We start from the raw sequence: 18,900 nt of genomic DNA on the forward strand, positions 1-18,900 counted from the left end.
ACTCTATTATCTCTCCTCTCTCCTTTCTCCTATCGTCCATCTCCAACTGCCAGTCTTGTCACATATAATGCCACATACCCATTCCATGCCTCGAAATTCCTCTCATTCTATCTTCCATCTACTTTCTCCCTCTACGACCCCTCTTACTCTACATCTCAATCCATCAAGCCTTCACCTACTCCCCCTCCTCCCACCCATATTTTCCATTTTCTATTTTCCAACATCCATCCAATCTAATCACTCAACACCTCTCACTCATCCCCACAAACACACAAACCTTCTCCTCTTTCCAAATTCCAACCGCTTATCCCAATCTTTCTTCTAATCTATCAATTTCTCAAATTCTTCTTTCCTACTTCTCTCGATTCCCACCTAAATATTTCTATTCACATATTCAAATTCCCTCTCCTTAGAAATATAACAATTCCAATTCCAATTCCAATTCCCAAACTCTTCAAACTAAAAATCTTTCTTCATGTGATAATCACATATTCTGTTAATCTATTCATCTGCTTCCCCTGCCCCTCCTATATTTTCCATTTCCCATTTCCTAAATTCCATCTCATCTCATCTCATCTCATCTAATCATTCATTATTTCTCACTCATCCATGAAACCTTTCTCCTTCTCCCTCTCTCGTTCCCTTTCCCACTTCTACTCCCTACCTCTTTAATCTTCTCCTTCTCTCAACCTCTCAACCTTTGAACCTCTCAACCTCCCCATCCATCCATCCATCCATCCATCCACCCCCAAACCCTTCATTTCCTCTCATCCCCATCCCTAATCACACTTCCTACCCCCACAAGAAACACAATATTCATCTACCCAAAACCATCTACCCAAAACCATCTACCCAAAACCATCTACCCAAAACCATCTACCCAAAACCATCTACCCAAAACCATTCACTCCATCCACCCCCCTTCCACTCACCACCACCTCAAATCCCTCATTTCAACCAGATCCAAAATCTAAAATCCAAAATCCCTCCTAATACCAATTCCAAACTCTTCAAGCCAGAGATCCCTCTCCACACTATACTCAGGCGCTCACTCTATGTTAATTCTCAATCGCTCCATCACTCATACACACAAACACACATACACAAAATATTACCCATAACTACCCATCAATGACTACCTATCAATCTCAACTCCACACAAAGAGTCTAATTCATAAATAATATATTCATATACTCATATCTCTTTCTCTCTCTTTCTCTCTCTATATATAGACAAGATAAGTATATTCATCCATCCATCCATCTACACACCACACCACACCACCTCCCTCCACCTGTCCACTATAAACTCCCTTCTCGGATGCCACTAAAGAATGCAATTCCGATCCATCCTTCTCTCCAATGAACGAATTCCATAAAATTCACCATTTCGTACCGCTTTGCTCCTAGACGCCTCTCATCCAATGCATATGTCATTATTCTTCCCACTTCATCTTCTCCATCGTCGTCTTCGTTATCATCATCGCCTCCATGTCCACCACCATCTCCATCTCCAAGTAAAATTCAAAAAACACCTCCCTTCCCCGCCCATCCATCCATCCAATTCCCAAACAAACCCCAAATAAAAAATATCGATTTATCCATCTATACCCAACCAGTCTAAATCTTCAAAACTCACTCAATCTCACAAACGACAAAAGACAAACAAAGGATACCAAAATCCAAGTCTATCACATCCAATCTCATCTCATCTCAACTCTTTTAAAAAAAAATCTACTCATCTCATCTCACATCTACCCAACCCAACTCCTATGTTTCCCCTTTTCCAAACTATCCACCAAAATACATTTCAGCCCCGATTGACAAACTCTACTTCTCCCCAAATTTTTGAATTTCGGTCCAAGTGGTCCATTCACATAATGATATTGACCCACAAATCTCCACTGTCTCCAATCAGACAATTCATAAAATTTATCTCCCCAATGGCCATTGAACCAAAACCAACCCGTGGGTGCATCTGGATTCTGTGCCGCGGGTTGAAATGAATCAGCCATTGTTTGAGCTGGAAAATTCGAGGTTGCGAATCGTGCATCGACATTGTGAGTGAGAGAAGTATTGAAGAAATAGGCTCGGTAATTAAGGACGGGGTCCCAGATCGGTCCTTTGTCTGTGACGTCTGCGAGAAGTTTGAATGGTAAAACGTATGGATGTGTACCGGGAGTCGCATACATTGCATGAGATCCCACGGCACTATAAATGACTGGTCTTCCTTCTCTTCCTGGGCCTTGACCTTTCTCAACTGCTTTGTAATGATATCCCAACCCACCAAAATGGGCAGAGAAGAAAACAGCTTTCGGTACACCGTTATGAAATCGAATGAGAGAATGTTCCCAATCACCAACGTGATTTCCAAATCGCATCTTCAAAACGGTTGTGCCAAGATTGTAGGAATAAAAGTAAAACCAAAACGCATCCACGATACCATGTCCTTTGTCCACAATAATCAATGTCGCCGGAGCTGGGGAATATCCTGATTGATCTGGTTTACCGGAAGAATCTCCACGCTTCTTCAAATTGCGCTTGCGCTGTCTGGTAATTTGAGGTTGTGCGCGAAAGGTTGGCTCAAATGGTGCGACAATATTCATCCTATCTTCATCACTCGCATCGTCCCAGGCTTCCTGGCCATCTTCTTTAGTCTCAATGAACTCCTTCTCTTCTTCCTCTTCTACTGTTTCCCAATCCTCATCATGCTTGATTTCATCTTCATAAGGTATAGGTTTGTTGTAAGCACTCCCAAGCCACCTGGGTCTATCTTCCACATCGTCTTTACTTTGCATAAATAAAAGTCGACCTCTGCGTCCTTCGTTCAGTAGATGTAAATTGTGCAATGTATGTTCGGAAGTATTCATATGTAGTGAAGTATGATTTTCGTAAGGAGTGACATGATTTAAATGTTCCTCGATGTCCGCAGGCCAGAACTTCTCCCCCGAGTAAAGATGTACAAGAGGTGCGTGGTCAAGAACGTATTGTGGAACTTCTTTCAACACTCGATCATCGCCATGCAAATCGTCTGGGCGCATCTTGGGAGCATTCTTGTAGGCATCATCCCATTCTACCCAACTTGCATCCAAGTCATCATCTCCCATGACCTTCTGATCTCTTGCAACTTTATTTAATCGACGTTTCCAAGCCGGATCGGAATGATAGTGAGCAAGCCCGCAGAGACCAAGCCATTTACATGATTGTCTATCCAAGAAGTGTTTTGATGTAGCGATCCAGCGCGCATCCTCTCTCATTTCCTCTGATATGTGTGTGTTCGGATCGAGGTATCGATGTAATGAGGTGGCTCCGAACCAAGTCAAGCAGACTAGGACGGTTCCCAGTAGGATTCGTCGGATGGAAATCATATTGTAACGCTTCGTATACGGCGTTTGAACAAAAAAGGGTATCTTAAACTCAAGGAAATGGCGAATTGGCATGGGTGGACTAAATCATTGAGGGTTTCAAGAGACGACCAGCGGATCTATTCGCGATTAGAGATGTATTGCGATCGGACTTCAAGAAGAGGGGTGGGTGTTGGTGTTGGTGTTGGTTGAGTTTCTTTGTTGGTGGATCAGGTAATCAATTGATTCAAAATAGATGTGAATGGAATGATTGAAAAGTAGAAAAGTAAGGAAGAACAATATCTTTGTCATGCAATTATTCCCAATCACCCAATCCATCCATGACTCTCCGAAGAAGCCGAGCTAAGTTTTCAAGTATGGATTGAAAGGAGGGGATTGACGTTTAAGGCAAGACAAGGAAGGCAAGGTAAAGCGCTTATCGATTGTGATAGAGTACGAGGGTACGAAGGGACGGTGAAGGGAAGGGAGGGGGTGGTAAGATCTGCTCCATATAAGTGGAAATGCGATTGTACTCGGTATCGGTCCATACAGGCAGTAGAGTTATAACCTTAATAATGGTGGATCAATGAATGTTGGTAATTCCTTCGTACTTCACTTTGTAGTATGATGTGTGATTGTGGCAGACGTCAAAGAATGTGATGAACAGAAACGACCACAACGATGAACACCTGGACGTGGGCATGTTACAGTATTCTAAATGCATCCAAAGAACAGTCAGCATGTATCACTACGTATCTGTGTGTGTATCTGCAACCCATCACAATGAATACAAAAACACCATCCTCAACTCAACTCAATGGTAGATAAGCCTCACGTCTCAAGCCTTACTTATTAGTTTATGAACCAGTAGGACGCCGGTAGGTGGTATTGAATGCACACCCGTCACCAGTCACCAGTCACGTCACAAATCATTATCCGTGAGTCGTTATTATTGCATGACTGACTACTGCTGGAGTGCATACGCCAACAGCAAGGTCAGACACTCCAATGCCAATGGATCAATCAACATACATAATCTTGCTGTATCAGAATGCCATGGCCATAAAGCACGAAGTCTGGAATGCATTGATTCCCGACCTAGTCCGCATGGTTCACTCGATTTCCAAGCTTCACTCAAGCTTCACTGACAACAAAGCAGGAACCAGATATCTTGTCCCACTTCTTTTTTTCCTCTTGCATTAACCTTGAAATCTTTTAATCCTTGAATCTTTTAATCCTTGAATCCTCCAGAGAGAAAATTGGTGGTAAGGCTATGTATGATCTTCAGGGTAGATCAAGTGGATCTTTCATCTTACCTAGGTGGGATGAAGAATCATGATCATGGTAATATACAACCTACAACATACAACATACAACATACAACATATCTAGAACAGATCTATACTCGGGGTGGGATAACTTGATGGTTCATCTCTATCGATGAACTTTCTATAAACTATACTTCACACTCAACCATCATCTCCAAACCATCTTCAAAGTCTCATCTCATCGTATACCACCACCACCTTCATCACCTCATCAACTCATCGGTTCAATCATCCCAGCAGATTGCCTCGTGTCATGATGTGTTGGAACCAGCCAGATAGGCTTTTCCTACCTTATCGTCATGCATATTCCAGGGACGACGCACAGGGTTTTGATTTACGGGCATTAGAAAGATTGATGGCGATGAACGCTTTGAATGTGTCGGATTGTAGAGTAGCTGGATTGAGTTCTTTGACTGATTCCAAATTCTATCAATTTCAGTCTTAACATACATAGACACATACCTTTGATGGAGAATCTTTCTTACTGCACCGTACAGACCTACCTAGGTCCATGATGATATGATTATGAAAGTACCAGCAGCGATCTATCTTCAACATCCCAATATCCAGTATTCACATCCACATCCACATCCACATTCACATCCACATTCACACAACCACATCTCCATAATCTAATCCACTCAACACTCCTCAAAAATTCATTCCTTCCGACTTCCAAGCAAGCAAGCAAGCAAGCGGAAAACTCCGACCATCCGGAAGAACTCCGATCGACGCCTACAATGCATCCCGAGTATCTACCTAGTAACAATCCTACAATCCGACCAACCTACCCAAGCACACCGGCAAATACCGGTAACAAAACATGAGCACGCGACCAATCTATCGGCAATCATTCGAAAAGCGGGGGAGGGAGGCGATGATACTTTGTACGTGATATCGATCACATCTACGATATACCTAGGTATAATACAATCGCGGGAATCTTGGAATCTTCCTCTTGTGTGGGTTTTTTATAGGTATCCGTACTTTGACGATGTGAATCCTTGGATAGGTATGTATGTATGTATGTATGTATGTATGTAGATGTATCTTTGATATTACATGTCTTAGAAGTGAGGAGTGGAAGTGGAAGAGATTTATCTTGTGGTTGAGTAACCATAAGACATTATGTTAGTTATGTTATGTTCTACATAGATTTCTTCTCGATCATATATCTCGATCAATATAACACATTACTATTTACCTACCTACCTACCTACCTAGATAGGTATTTGGTGGCTGTATGTCAAAATCATTATTTTGAGAAGCTCGAAGTGAGTGATATAACCTTACAAAATACTTACTTATTCAAGCACTCTCAAAGTTTAGATAGAGATCATCACGTGCGACTCACTTGAAACTTCTGATGGGGTAAAGTTAACCCAATTCAAAGAATAACAGCATAGAAAAGAAACGGTGAGGTACAAGAATTGATTATGGAATCAATAACGATTTCATGGATCCTTCGGCTCGAGTTTGAGTTTCGACTTTCGATTCCGAGTGTGTATACCTGTCTAAAGAAAATGAGGAGATTTATGCTTGGGGTCTTAAGATGTGCTGCATGTGTGGATGGATGGATGGATGGACCATCATGAACAGGATTCTTGAATTGTGTGGTGTATGATGTCGATAGGATTGGTGAAGATGTGTTGCATTATATTCAAATTATATTTGATTGTTACTTTTGCGGTATGGATTTGGGAGTTTCGAGTATTCAAGAGATGATGAGGTGATGAGGTGATGCATATGTGAGCATCATCCAGCGTGATCTTTCGACAGTTTGCAGAATAAAACTACGCAGTATATCAAATACGTCAAGTCCGTCCAGGTTGTCCTGCGCACAATTGAAATCTGCAACTCAAAACCCCGATCCTAGGACTCAACATTCTATTCATCAACATATTTGATCGTTCTTCTCGTGAAAACATGATTGTTTCACCCACGATCTTCAAGTGATTGTCGAGTTGCTAGATTCCCGGATGATTCCCATTCTCGATACACCTACCAGTTCTTGAATGTTGATGTTGTTTTTTCAGGTCATCGGTCATCATTTGTTTCACGCGCATGGATATTTCAGATTCATCGTTCTTGATGATTGCATCTCTCTTCGGTCTATAAACGTTGGTCTGTTGTGAGATTTAGTCCTGGGAGGTGAAATACTCTTCATCGAAGTTTCATAATGGTTAGGGTTCTCAATGCCATATTGGCTGAAGGTCCTTTCTGTATATCAAGGACTTGAAATTGATGGGTTTGGCATGCGGAAATGACAGGATGGTGCATCTCATTGATTTCTGGCTAGAATTCATCATTTCCATTAGTCTCTTTGTTTATAGAACCGGCTTCAAATGAGTAGATAGATTCAAGATGATAGAGTTGCAAGAAGTAACGGAATAGGAACGAACTACACTCACCTCCTCACACAAGAGTTGCATTTCATCCGCAATAATCTAGCTGGCAAGTAAAGCTTAATCGCATCCCCATCGTACCATCTCATCCTTTCACAAGCTTGGTTCTCTATTCAACGATACCCAGGTACAGAATCTTGAAGTCCCAACTTCCACATTTCGAACAGAGAGTCCCTACGTCTCCTCAGTATTTCGGTACATATTGGATCTTGATAATTCTTCCTGATCAAGGATTAATATTCCGTTGAGAACCCATGGATTTTTATCAATCCATTAACATTTCACATCCATCTCGATAGCCTTGAAGATATATACCTAGCGACCAACATCAACATCCGACCCAAATCGGCGACATCTCATCCAGTGATCAACCCATTCTTAGCCCGCCCACCAATAACAGCCCTATCCCCGCTTTGTAATATCCAACCAAACTCCACTCCGTCAACTCGATCGATTAACTCACTACATAACCCAACCGGCTAAGTAAACACCAATCCACAGCCCGCAGCCCGCAGCCCCCTACCCGGTCAGCGGGCACCATCTCGGGGACCATTCATCCCAACAAGATATCCGGGACTTGGCTGCGGAATATGCATGAACATCCGAAGGCTTGAAAACATGAAAGTCGGGATACAAAGTCCGGACGGATTCCGTAAATTACTTCTTTGAGCTTGGTACGAGGAGTGAGATGTGCAACAAAAGAATTTTGTTGTTGGTTTCTTGATGATGATGATGATGATGATGATGTTTGAGGGGTAAAGAGTGAAATGTGAGAATGCAGGCGATTTTTGCGTGAGGATGAATTAGGGATTGATACTATGGTGGTGAGGGAATATGATTTTTTTGTTTTGGGAGGGGGGAGAGATGAGAAGGGGAATGGGAAATGGGGAATGGAGTTTGGAGTTTGGGAGAGTGGGAAACAAGTTGTAATGTGAGAGCTGCTTGAATGTTGGCTTTTTGGGGGGGGGGGGGGGGGTTGCGATAGGTGAGGAGAGTATGAAGGTTTCTGGGTCGGGATGAAATTAGAGAGAGACCCGTGTTCTGAGTCTTCGAGTTGTTGACGAATCTGTTTGTGTTGCTGTTCAAGTAGAGTGTGTAGATGATTAATTTTCTCGGTCCTGAATTTGGACTTGCTGTTGGGTGGGTAGGTAAAGGTATCTGGGTTGAGTTTGCGAGGATGTATGGTGTATGTATGTATAGATGATATGTAATGAGATGAGATGAGGTGAGATTGAGAGGAATGGGGTGGATATTAATATCTCTCAATGTGCGATGCTTGGATGATGATTAGTAGGTAGGTACCTATGAACTTAATGCTTGAATTGATTGGAGTGGATATGTATATATTCACTCGTTACCTAGGTATTTAGGTAGACATCTTTAATAATCCATTTATTATGCATACAACAACGTTCAAACATCCCTCCAAAATTCATCGGTATACCCGAAATCAGAAATAGAAGAAGTAATTCAGAATTTTCTAGCTCAATAGATAATAGCTATTAGAGGTCAACTCGCCATCGAGATTGGGATTTAACTCGTCAGTTGAATAGGTGGGAGGGTTGATGGGGATATGGAAAAGGAGGCAGGAGAGCTAGATGGATGGATGGACAATTTGTTTGTGGGGGTGATGTGATTGCTTGTATATAGGTGGTAGGTTTAGGGGTTTCTTTTCGAGATGACTTTGAGTTGTGGGAGGGATAGATTGAGAGAGGGGATAGGGGAAAGGAAGGGATATGGGATGGGGTCAATTTGTGGAGGGCTAGGAGTTGGAGTTGGTATCTTTTATATTGGGGGGGATATGAGAGGAGAGATGTTTGGGAGTTTCTTGAGATGATTTCAAGGGGATGAGGGGATCTTATTGTGTATATAGATATATACATACTAGATACATATGGATTTTCCGAGGGATACTCTGTTAGAGGGTTTATAGGATCCTTTATCGTAGTCACAAGGAAATAATTCCGGATGACTATTTCAATATCTCAGATACGCTATAAGCCTTTTCTCTTGGATGTTCGGATGTTGGAATATTCAGTCTAATGAACGGATTCGTTAAATGTGCATTCAAATCCATTCATAGGTTAGGCTAGATATTCTGTAGGTTGTACTGTATTTTACATGATGTAGCTGATAAAATGGGTTATAGAAATGATGGGAAGAGAAATAAGAGAAAGTAAGGGTGGAAAAATCAGATAAAGAGATCTGGATAATGACAGTATGGTAGAATAAAACTAAAGAATTTGTTCTATCTTGCGGATTTCAAAGAGTGTGCTGATGAGATGGAATGTGGAGGATGTGTCAGTATTAACCAATTAGTTGAAGAAGAAAATCACTGGAGAGAGTAAGAGTAAGTGAGGGTGATTATATAAGAAGTACAAAAGAACACAACGCATTTAAGAGAAAGTATAGGGTCTGGAGAAGAAAAAAGGGGGAGAGGAAAACCAAAAAGAAGCGAGGACACAAGTAGAATCGTCAAGGATCGGGAAGAGCAGAAACAAGAATAATAAAGCAGACAAGTAAAAAGAAGAAAAAATCGAAACTACGAAATAATAATAAAAGAGAAGAAAAATCTCACAGGAGACCCAAAAGACAAAAGGAGAAAACTAAGTGAAAAATCGAGAATAGATGTTAAATCCGAGTAAATACACACACTATCCTACCCATTCGAGATTTCAAATCTCAAGCGAATGTATAGGAAGAGTTTCCTCTCACTCCCCTTACCCATCCTCGTCTTCAAACCATTGAGTAGAATAATCACTAGATACATCTATCTCACTCGTTCCAAGTCTTGAATCTTCACGGGAAATTAATCCCGAGACTGGACATCAACATACATATATACTAACATCACATCTCACGAGAAAGAAAATATTTCTACACTCTTATCAAGATCTAACTATCTTCTTCCTATATATACATCCAGAATGAGTAGATAGTTATCCGAGAATTCCCTCCCCCTGATGCAACAGACTTCTTTGTTACAAATACATCTCAACAAACCCAATTACACATACAATGTCTTATTCTCACATCAGACTCTACAACTCTCGTACAACACAATCCACAAGAGACATATTACAGTACAGCCAGGGAACAGTCATCGTCTCGTGCTGTATACCCCGATAGATATCGCCGAACCTTGAAATCATTCACCCAGGTAATAACACAACATACCATCCCTCTCCATTAGCATCCATCGTTTTCAAATGATTTAGACATTTGCAATTACCCAGAAAGAGATTTTATCTCTCTATCAATTACTTATCCTTTCCTCTATTCGAGTAAATGAACCTCTATTAAGTTCCTCACACAGCTCCGCTTAATCGTGAAATGCCAAAATCGATATTCCATCTTTTCCACAAAGAAAATGGAGTTGAAGTAATAACAACATATTATTCCGATATCGAGTTAATTATCAGTTATTGATTGATACAGATAGGGCTTTAAAATTTATGATCCTAATTTGAATATCTTGAAACTAACATATGATTTTAAATACCAATTTATATTGCACATAGTAAGTATATTTTAAAGAGTGCACCACTCCTACACGTACCCCTCTATCAATCAATCTCTCAATCGCTAATCAACCCCTCCCTCCCCCTCCTCCAAACCGCAATGCTCTACCCCACCTCATCCACCCCACCAATCTCAATCTCAAAAATCTCCTCCCTCCCCTCCTTCCAAACCCCCCCAAAACAACCACCACCCATCCATCTCCCATCTCACCCCCAAAACAAATCTTACACGTCTCCTACCCACAGCACTCAAAAAAACAGCAAAAGATAATTGACCTACGCAGGGATCGAACCTGCAATCTCTTGATTCGTAGTCAAGCGCCTTGCCATTGGGCCAGCAGGCCTGATTCATCTGATAGATGAAGAGTGTTTGTTGAAAATGTGATTGAGTTTGGCGTATATAAAGAAATAACATGGTGGGGTCAAAGAAATTTCAAGAGAGGGGTTGTATCGGGTGGGGCGGGGTAGTTGGGTTCCCGGTGAGGGTATGTTTTTGTTTGTAATTGTTTGCTTGTGAGGTTTAGAATTGGTTATCGAGATAATGAGTCCCTGGTAGGTAAATTGTTGTGATAGGAATATTTATTCTTTTCCTCTCTGTTTGTTTAAGGTATTTATTTCACTAGTATGCTATACGATTGTCTAGTAGGTTCGAGTGATGAGATGGGGGTTTATTTGTCGACATCACATGCGATGTCTATGAGATTGTGTCGAATTTTGACCTTGTGTAGAGGAGAAGAATATGGGAATTGGGAGGATGTGCTAATCAGTATCAGACGAGAGGGAGGGGGAATTGAGCTGTGTGATGTGTGATATTCATTATCATCATGGAGATCTATTGGGAGCAATGACGGAAATGCAGCACGTAAAGGTTTCTCGGTTTCTACCAATACTCCATATACTTATTTCATCTAATGCTTGAAGTTAAAGAATTCCTTGGGATCCGAAAACACACAGCATTGAAATGTCTTAGATCAAGATGTATGCGAAGACCTCGACCTTCCAGCGAAACATAATATCAATATCATATCATACCATACATAGCAGCTATACAGCTTCAAAAACCCACCCATTGAGATTTTCATTCCTCCCTTCTACGCCAACCTTAGAATTTTCATCATCAAAAATAATGATTTAACCAAACGCCATGTCCATAGTTGTACAAATTTCATTCCTTTGCCACTTTGATTGCAATTAAAGACTTCCCCCGGGCATCAATTTTGTTCCACTCTTTTTAATTTCTTCTTTCCTCTCTTGCATCTCTTGCATCAATTTGGCTTGTTCTTCTATCTTTCCACTACGCTTTTTGCGTGCGGCTTCTTCGGCTTCGACCCAGACTGTGGATGGAGATTAGTATGGTTCTTTTGATGATCAAGTGTAACGGCAATTCCTAAAACCCCTCATGCGTCCCCCCTTGTAGAATTTTTCTTTGATCTCTCTGGAAATCCTCTTCATCCTAATTCCCATCTCGCCCCAGCTTTCTCCCCTTAAAACAAACAAACCAACAGAAAACTTACTCGGTCTGTCACTCTTACTATACTCCTTCAATCTTGCCACGAAGTTATCGAAATCCTCTTGTTTCCCTACTCGATTCTCCAAGCTGCGCTTCTGTAACTCTGGATTATATTTCAGGAAGAGTTCTTCTTCGGTTGGAGAAACGTAGTAGATCAGAGCTGGACCGCCGACACAGCATGTCAAGCCGCTAACAACAGAGGAGTTAGCAATTCGTTCTTCTTTTGGAGAGGGGGATAATGGGAAAGATGTGGGAAGAGGAAGGGATAGGAAGAAAAACATACGCAACAGCCATCTTGCCATACATGCGCCAGTTAGTGGGCTTTGGTGGCATATTTGCTTTTTTGTTAATTCAATGTATTATTGTATCTTAGATTTGAAAATCAAAAATTTGGGTCGGCAATTGTAATATCTGATCTGTTTTCGGCGATGAAGTCAAAAGTTGATAATTTGATCAATGACATGATGATTTTCGGTTCAAAGCTGGGATCAGAGCTTGTTGTGGCTATGCCTTTTAACGGAGATTGTGGCTGTGGTGGCGTAGGGAGAGACAAATTGGAGAAGAGTGATTTCATCAGTTTTTAGTTGATGTGATTGGGTTATGGGGGAGCTGGGATGGGACGGAAATGAGAAGAGCATGAGCATGAATATGAACATGGCTGGCCATTCCCGGATATGAGGTTATATTGAAGAGCACATTGCATTGAGTTTGCTTACTGAATGAGATTTTAGGTGATGCCGATGATGCTCCTTCACTCAATACCTCTTCTAATAATCAATACTCGGGTAAAATGATCAGGAGTAGACACAGATCCAGAACTACTTCATAGATTTTATGATTTTCATATAACAACTGCCGGCAGTCAAGACAGTACAATAAGTATCTACCTCGAAAATGCCATAAATACCTGATACATCCCGCGCATTGATACCTGTCTCTCTGCATTCATCAAGTTCGGATGGCCAAGACATCTAATTATGTACGTCGTAATGCCGTTACAGAATGACTCTCTTCAAAGCCCAGATCAATTCAAGCACATCAACCTCCTGGTCCTCTTCATCAGTTTCATTCATTTATCTTGAATTGATGATTGATGACGAAGAATTGAAGACACACGCCCTTGATCTCAGCTGAACGCAATAACATCACAAGATCCAAGATCTTTTCAAATCTTATGTAAACTTGGTCTCTCAACGCCATGTTTCTCATATTTCCTCTGATGCAGTGGATCTTATGAATCTCGTCGAGTAACTATCAACATGCTGGTTATAATGCGATAGCCAATCATTCTTCGTTCGGACCTGACTCCAATTATGGCTGCTGGTGAGTGATGAATCATGATGGGAAAGTTAAACTCCCTTGTCATATGTGTAACGCGCGAGAAATTGTTCAAAGGGTTTAAGTTGCATGCATATGAATTATAGAACGATTTATGAGATTAAATTTCCCTTTTAATAATGCTATGGACGGTGTATGCGACTAGGTGACTGATGATACTATCAGATATATTACCAAGGGACTATCCGAATAATGACTTCTCCCTCCTTTCACCTGAGACGAACTTAACTTTCGCATGAACATTTCTTCTTCTGCACCAACAACACAACGACATAACTTTGATCAGCCAGAAGCCAAGAGTCCAAGACGTCGGAATATCGGAATCTTCCAAGTTAGTTGCTGAAAATAGACTCCATACATTTCAACAAGAGCCAACCATAACCAACAACATTCAAGAAGCTTCTTAGTCGTGTTGTTGTGGTTCCATTTCGCGACAGACAGGCGCAGCAACAGACGACAAATAAAGAAGAATCAAAATTCTCGCCAGCAAATCGAAATATCTGACCGAGATAACATCCCATAACCAAATATCACACACGTCTCGTGTACTGCGTCTTGATTGATCCCATCCCCATCCACCTTATTAGCGCCCCTGCCCTCCTACCCTACCCTGCCCTGCCTCGCCCCCACTCCGCATTCTCTGAGACAACCACCCAAGCCGACCAGCCGTCTTGAACATTGAAAACCCTCTTCAAAATTCACAACTAACTAATAACATTACGCATTCTTTTTGTACTTTCAACATAGAAAGATCACAATCGACAGAGACCCTCACTCAAGTCTTCTCTTCTATCATCCTTTACATTCACAAACACTGCTTTTCGTGCGAACCAATACCGAGACAATCCTCAAACTAGAGTTGCGTTGTGGAGTTACAACAACATTTCCTACCTGGAACGAAGTGAACCAATTCCCGAAACATTGATTGATCAACCCTTTACAACAGCGATAGTCTCAATTTTTTTGATTGCAGACCGAGTTTTCAAGCTTATTTGAATTTTGGATTACAAAAACATAGATTTTTCGAAGAATTGGTATCCATGGATTGATCGTTGTAGTGTTATTACAATTTGTTAAGATTTTGCGCCAAAGAACACAAGGGCGAGGGGAATCGAAGTTGGATCGGATAAAAAGGAGAGACAAGAAGAGGAAATCATGACATATGATCAGGGATACCAGCAACAGTCACAGAGGCCATATAATGGACGAGCTGCTCAAAGACCGGGTCCAGCACAAGGATATCAACAAGCTCCCGCACAACAATATTCCCAACAGCAATATGATGACTATGGTCAAGGGGGTTATGGATATGAGAATTACGATAATGGACATGGACAAGATTACAATGCTGGGTATCAGGATATGAATGGCGGAGGCAGAGGAAATATGAATGGGGGTGGTTATGGAAATATGAATGGAGGGGGGAGAGGTGGTTATGCTCCAGATGCGCAGGGACGTGGAAGGGGGTATCCTCCAAACTCTAATGGAGAAGGTAGAGGTTATCCACCGAATCAAAATTATCCTCCACAACAAGAACAATTTGCGAATGGCAGAGGTGGGATGCCACCCAGAGGAGGTGGACCTGCTCCAAATGGTAGAGGTGGACCAATGCAAAGACCTCCTCCAAACCGGGTTGGGCATGGAGGACCACAGGGAGGTGGGTATCCTCCAAATAACGGTTCTGTGAATGGAAATGGTAGACCAGTGGATGACCGTATGAGACCTGCACCAGGACGTGAGTGGAAGGAAGTCGTATGAAGTGAATATTTATGTTGACTTAATTTTTAGAACAACGGCCTCGGAAACCTTTAGTGACACCTCCTAAATCTCCAGAAGCTGGAGCATCATCTTTTGACAGCCCTTTTCCTTCATTTCCAGGAGCAAAGAAGAAAACAGCAATGTCCACAGAACAGGAAATTACCAAAGGATTAGGTGCAATAGATATTTCGAGTCCTCCACCAAAAAGACCCGGAACTGCTGGAAGTAGAGGAAGTCATGATAACTTTGGACCGAAGAGGGGCATATCTAATGATGATTATGGCCGACCTTCAATGGACAGTCAAGGGAGTGCACCAAGAGGAGGGTATCCACCTCAAGGAATACCAGATCAACGAAGAGGTCTACCACCAAGGAGTATGACTCAAGGTCCACCCAGACAAGATTACCCAGAGAGAGGCGGCCCACCTCCAGGACAAGGATATGGCGGCGCACCTAGACAGAATGGTTATGGAGATCGTGGTTATGATCAATATGGAAACCCTATGTCACCAGTTCGAGATGATCGAGAAAATTTTAGTCCTCCACAACGAAGTATGACTTTGCCAGATAATCCTGGACCCATGGGAAATGGTCCTCCAACTTCTTCAATTGAAGCTCCAGGGATGAGTGCACCATACAATGGGCCTATTGGACGCAGTATGCCTGTTAGACCTGCTACAGCTACCGGATCAAGGCCACCACCACAAAGAACATACCCAAGCCAACAATCGGTTCAACCACCTCCACCCCCACCTCAACAGCAATACCAGCAGGATGGTTATCAAGGTAATCCTTATGCTGACCACAATCCGGATGAAAGTCTTGGTCAGTTTTATGATGCATATTATGAAGCTCCACCTCCACCTCCTATACATAATTACACTTCGGAAATGCCAGATTTTGATGCGGCCCCACAGAGAATTCTACATAGAAGAGGTACCTCGATTGAAGCCCACATTCAACCTGGAGCAGGCGGACCTGGGCCTGAATTTGATCCTATGGAAAGGAATGGCAACTTACGTCAAGTCAAACCTGTAAAATCTCAACCGGATTTCAGAGCTCAAGCTCAAGCTCAAACGGCAATTTTTGAAATGGCAGGGGATGCGCCACCAATTCCTAACATGCCACAGCAAGGTTATCAAGATGGCTGGGGACAGCAAGATGCTCAATATAACCAATATCAAGGTATGCCACAAAATCAAGTGTACGACCCATATCCTCCTCAAGCACCAAAGTTTCAACCACCGCCAAGAAGTATGTCTGCAGCCCCCGGAGCTGGGCGTGGAATGCCGCAATCTGAATTTGGAGGGTATCCGAATGGCCCTTCGCCCCAGAATGGCGGTTACCCTGGTCCACAGAATGGAGGCTTTCAAGGCGGTCGTCAAAATAGTCTACAAAAGCAAGGCACCCCAGAAGGTGGTTTACCTCCTCATGCTCCTCCAGTTCGAGCTGGTCTAATACCTAACTCTTTCGCTCAACAACAACAAAATATCAAACCACCACCCATGCGCAATTATGGGGGCTTTAATCCTCCACCTCAATCAAATACTCCGATACCGGTACCCAATGGTTCCTCCCCTGCAGGTCCTACTCCAACAAAAGCTCCCGCACAACCAGTAACTCAGGCCGAGCTAGATCGTTTGAGACTGAAGTATAAAAATGGTAATCCAAACGATCACGAGACTCCTCTACTTTTCGTGAAGAAATTGGTCGAGGCTTCGGATGTTTTAGTTGCACCTCTTGCCGATCAGCGAGCACGCAACAAAGCAAGAGAAAAGTATGTATTTGAAGCTACCAAAGTCCTTAAGAAATTGAGAGAAGCTCAACATCCAGATGCAATGTTCTATTTTGCAGACTGTTACGGTCGTGGTGCGTTGGGGCTTGAAGTCAACGAGAAAGAAGCATTTACCCTCTATCAATCTGCCGCAAAGCTCAATCATCCACAAGCTGCATACAGAACTGCAGTTTGTTGTGAACTCGGCAACGAGGAGGGAGGTGGTACTCGTAAAGATCCTCTCAAAGCTATTCAATGGTACAGACGCGCTGCCACTCTTGGAGACACCCCTGCCATGTATAAAATGGGTATGATTCAACTAAAAGGACTTCTGGGTCAACCAATCAACCCTGGCGAAGCTGTTGTTTGGCTTAAACGAGCTGCTGAACGCGCAGATCCTGAAAATCCCCACGCTTTACACGAATTAGGTCTCCTATACGAAGCACCACAAGGTCAAAACACATCTCTCGTTCGTGATGAAGTATATGCCTTCCAGCTTTTCCAAGAAGCGGCTAATCTTGGTTATAAATTCTCACAATACCGCCTGGGTCAAGCTTTCGAGTATGGTCAATTCAATTGCCCAATTGATGCTAGACAGTCTATTTTGTGGTATTCTAAAGCAGCGGTTCAGGAAGAGCATCAAAGTGAATTGGCACTTAGTGGTTGGTATTTGACGGGCCATGAAAACATCTTGCAACAAAGTGATACAGAGGCCTATCTGTGGGCGAGAAAGGCGGCAATGGCAAAATTGGCTAAGGCTGAATATGCTATGGGTTATTATTGTGAGGAGGGTATTGGTACGCCAAAGAGTTTGGAAGATGCTAAGAGGTGGTATTGGAGAGCTGCTGGTAGGTTTTCTTTTATTTTCTGTTTCATTGCAGCTCCTTGTCCTTCTTTTCATTTCTCTGGGATAATTCTTGAGAGTTGATAGCTGATAAATGATGTAGCGCAAAATTTCCCCAAGGCTCGTGAAAAGCTCGAGGAACTCAAACGAAACGGTGGAAAGCAGAGTAACAAGGGCAGAGAAAGGATCTCGAGATCTAAAGGGGCTAATCAGAAGAATAATGAGGAATGTTCTGTTATGTAGACGGAAATGTTTTCTCTTTCTATTCGGTTGGAGGATGGAGACGTGCAATGTAAATATGGAGAGGATGAAAGGACTGGCTAATTCTCCGAAGAGAGAATCGATGAAGATGATAACATGGATAAGGAAACGAAAGAGTGGACTTTTGATATCAGGATTTTGGCATGGCATTTGGAGCATATTTGGGTGGATATCAAGACGCTTAGAAAGACGGAAATTTTGGGCGTTGGATATATTTGGAATGGGATGGGTGGATGGATTAGGGCAATATGATGCATGAATCTGACTAGAGTACTAGCTGGATGGATGTGTATGTGTATTTTGTTAGCTCTGCATGGGATTTGGATGTGTAGTGAAAGGACGGGTGAGGGAAGTGTATTTGGTGTGGTGGGGAAGGGAGGAGAGGAAGAAAGATTGGAGTGGAGGTCAAATGTACAAACGTACAGTACCATGATAAGAAATCGAATAAATCGAATAAAAATTATACAATCATATAATCATATAACTATTGCAGAAGCCTTGTCATAGAGCCTTCGCTAAACGACAGGTGATATGGAGCTGAGATGAGGTGGAATAGACAAGCGACTTTCCTCACCAAATCACACCCCCTCCCTATTATCCCAGTTCAACATAGCACAAAGCATCAAAAACACAACCACAAGGTAAGAAGAAAAGAAAGAAAGAATCTTGAATTGGTGAAACTTAGGTATAGTAGTGTACAATTCCACCTCTCATCTTCCCGCCTTTATACTCATCTCATCTAAAGCTATCTGTAATGAACTATTGATTAATTCATCGAAATTTACTTTAGCCCCTTTCATATACTTCAGAAAGTAGA

General features: G+C 42.2%; 3 protein-coding genes across 3 annotated transcripts; 1 reads left to right on the top strand and 2 right to left on the bottom strand.

Annotated features, from left to right (window-relative positions):
- Nucleotides 1–1,754: 1,754 nt before the first annotated feature.
- Bfra_008267 (putative vacuolar sorting-associated protein) lies at nt 1,755–3,368 on the bottom strand (the record flags this gene model as incomplete). Its single annotated transcript, XM_037338630.1, has 1 exon — nt 1,755–3,368. The coding sequence occupies one exon, from the start codon at nt 3,366–3,368 to the stop codon at nt 1,755–1,757; it is 1,614 nt and encodes a 537-aa protein (XP_037191936.1).
- An 8,421-nt stretch (nt 3,369–11,789) lies between these two features.
- Bfra_008268 (putative assembly factor cbp-4 protein) lies at nt 11,790–12,441 on the bottom strand (the record flags this gene model as incomplete). Its single annotated transcript, XM_037338631.1, has 3 exons — nt 11,790–11,932; nt 12,113–12,297; nt 12,392–12,441. 3 exons carry the CDS (start codon nt 12,439–12,441, stop codon nt 11,790–11,792), a joined length of 378 nt encoding a protein of 125 aa, XP_037191937.1.
- Nucleotides 12,442–14,601: 2,160 nt separating this feature from the next.
- Bfra_008269 (putative chitin synthase activator protein) lies at nt 14,602–18,065 on the top strand (the record flags this gene model as incomplete). The annotated part of the gene is made up of 3 exons (XM_037338632.1): nt 14,602–15,181; nt 15,235–17,826; nt 17,926–18,065. The coding sequence occupies 3 exons, from the start codon at nt 14,602–14,604 to the stop codon at nt 18,063–18,065; spliced, it is 3,312 nt and encodes a 1,103-aa protein (XP_037191938.1).
- Between the last annotated feature and the right edge of the window lie 835 nt (nt 18,066–18,900).

The sequence above is a fragment of the Botrytis fragariae genome (assembly GCF_013461495.1).
Source record: "Botrytis fragariae strain BVB16 chromosome Unknown tig00000061, whole genome shotgun sequence".
NCBI lineage: Eukaryota > Fungi > Ascomycota > Leotiomycetes > Helotiales > Sclerotiniaceae > Botrytis > Botrytis fragariae.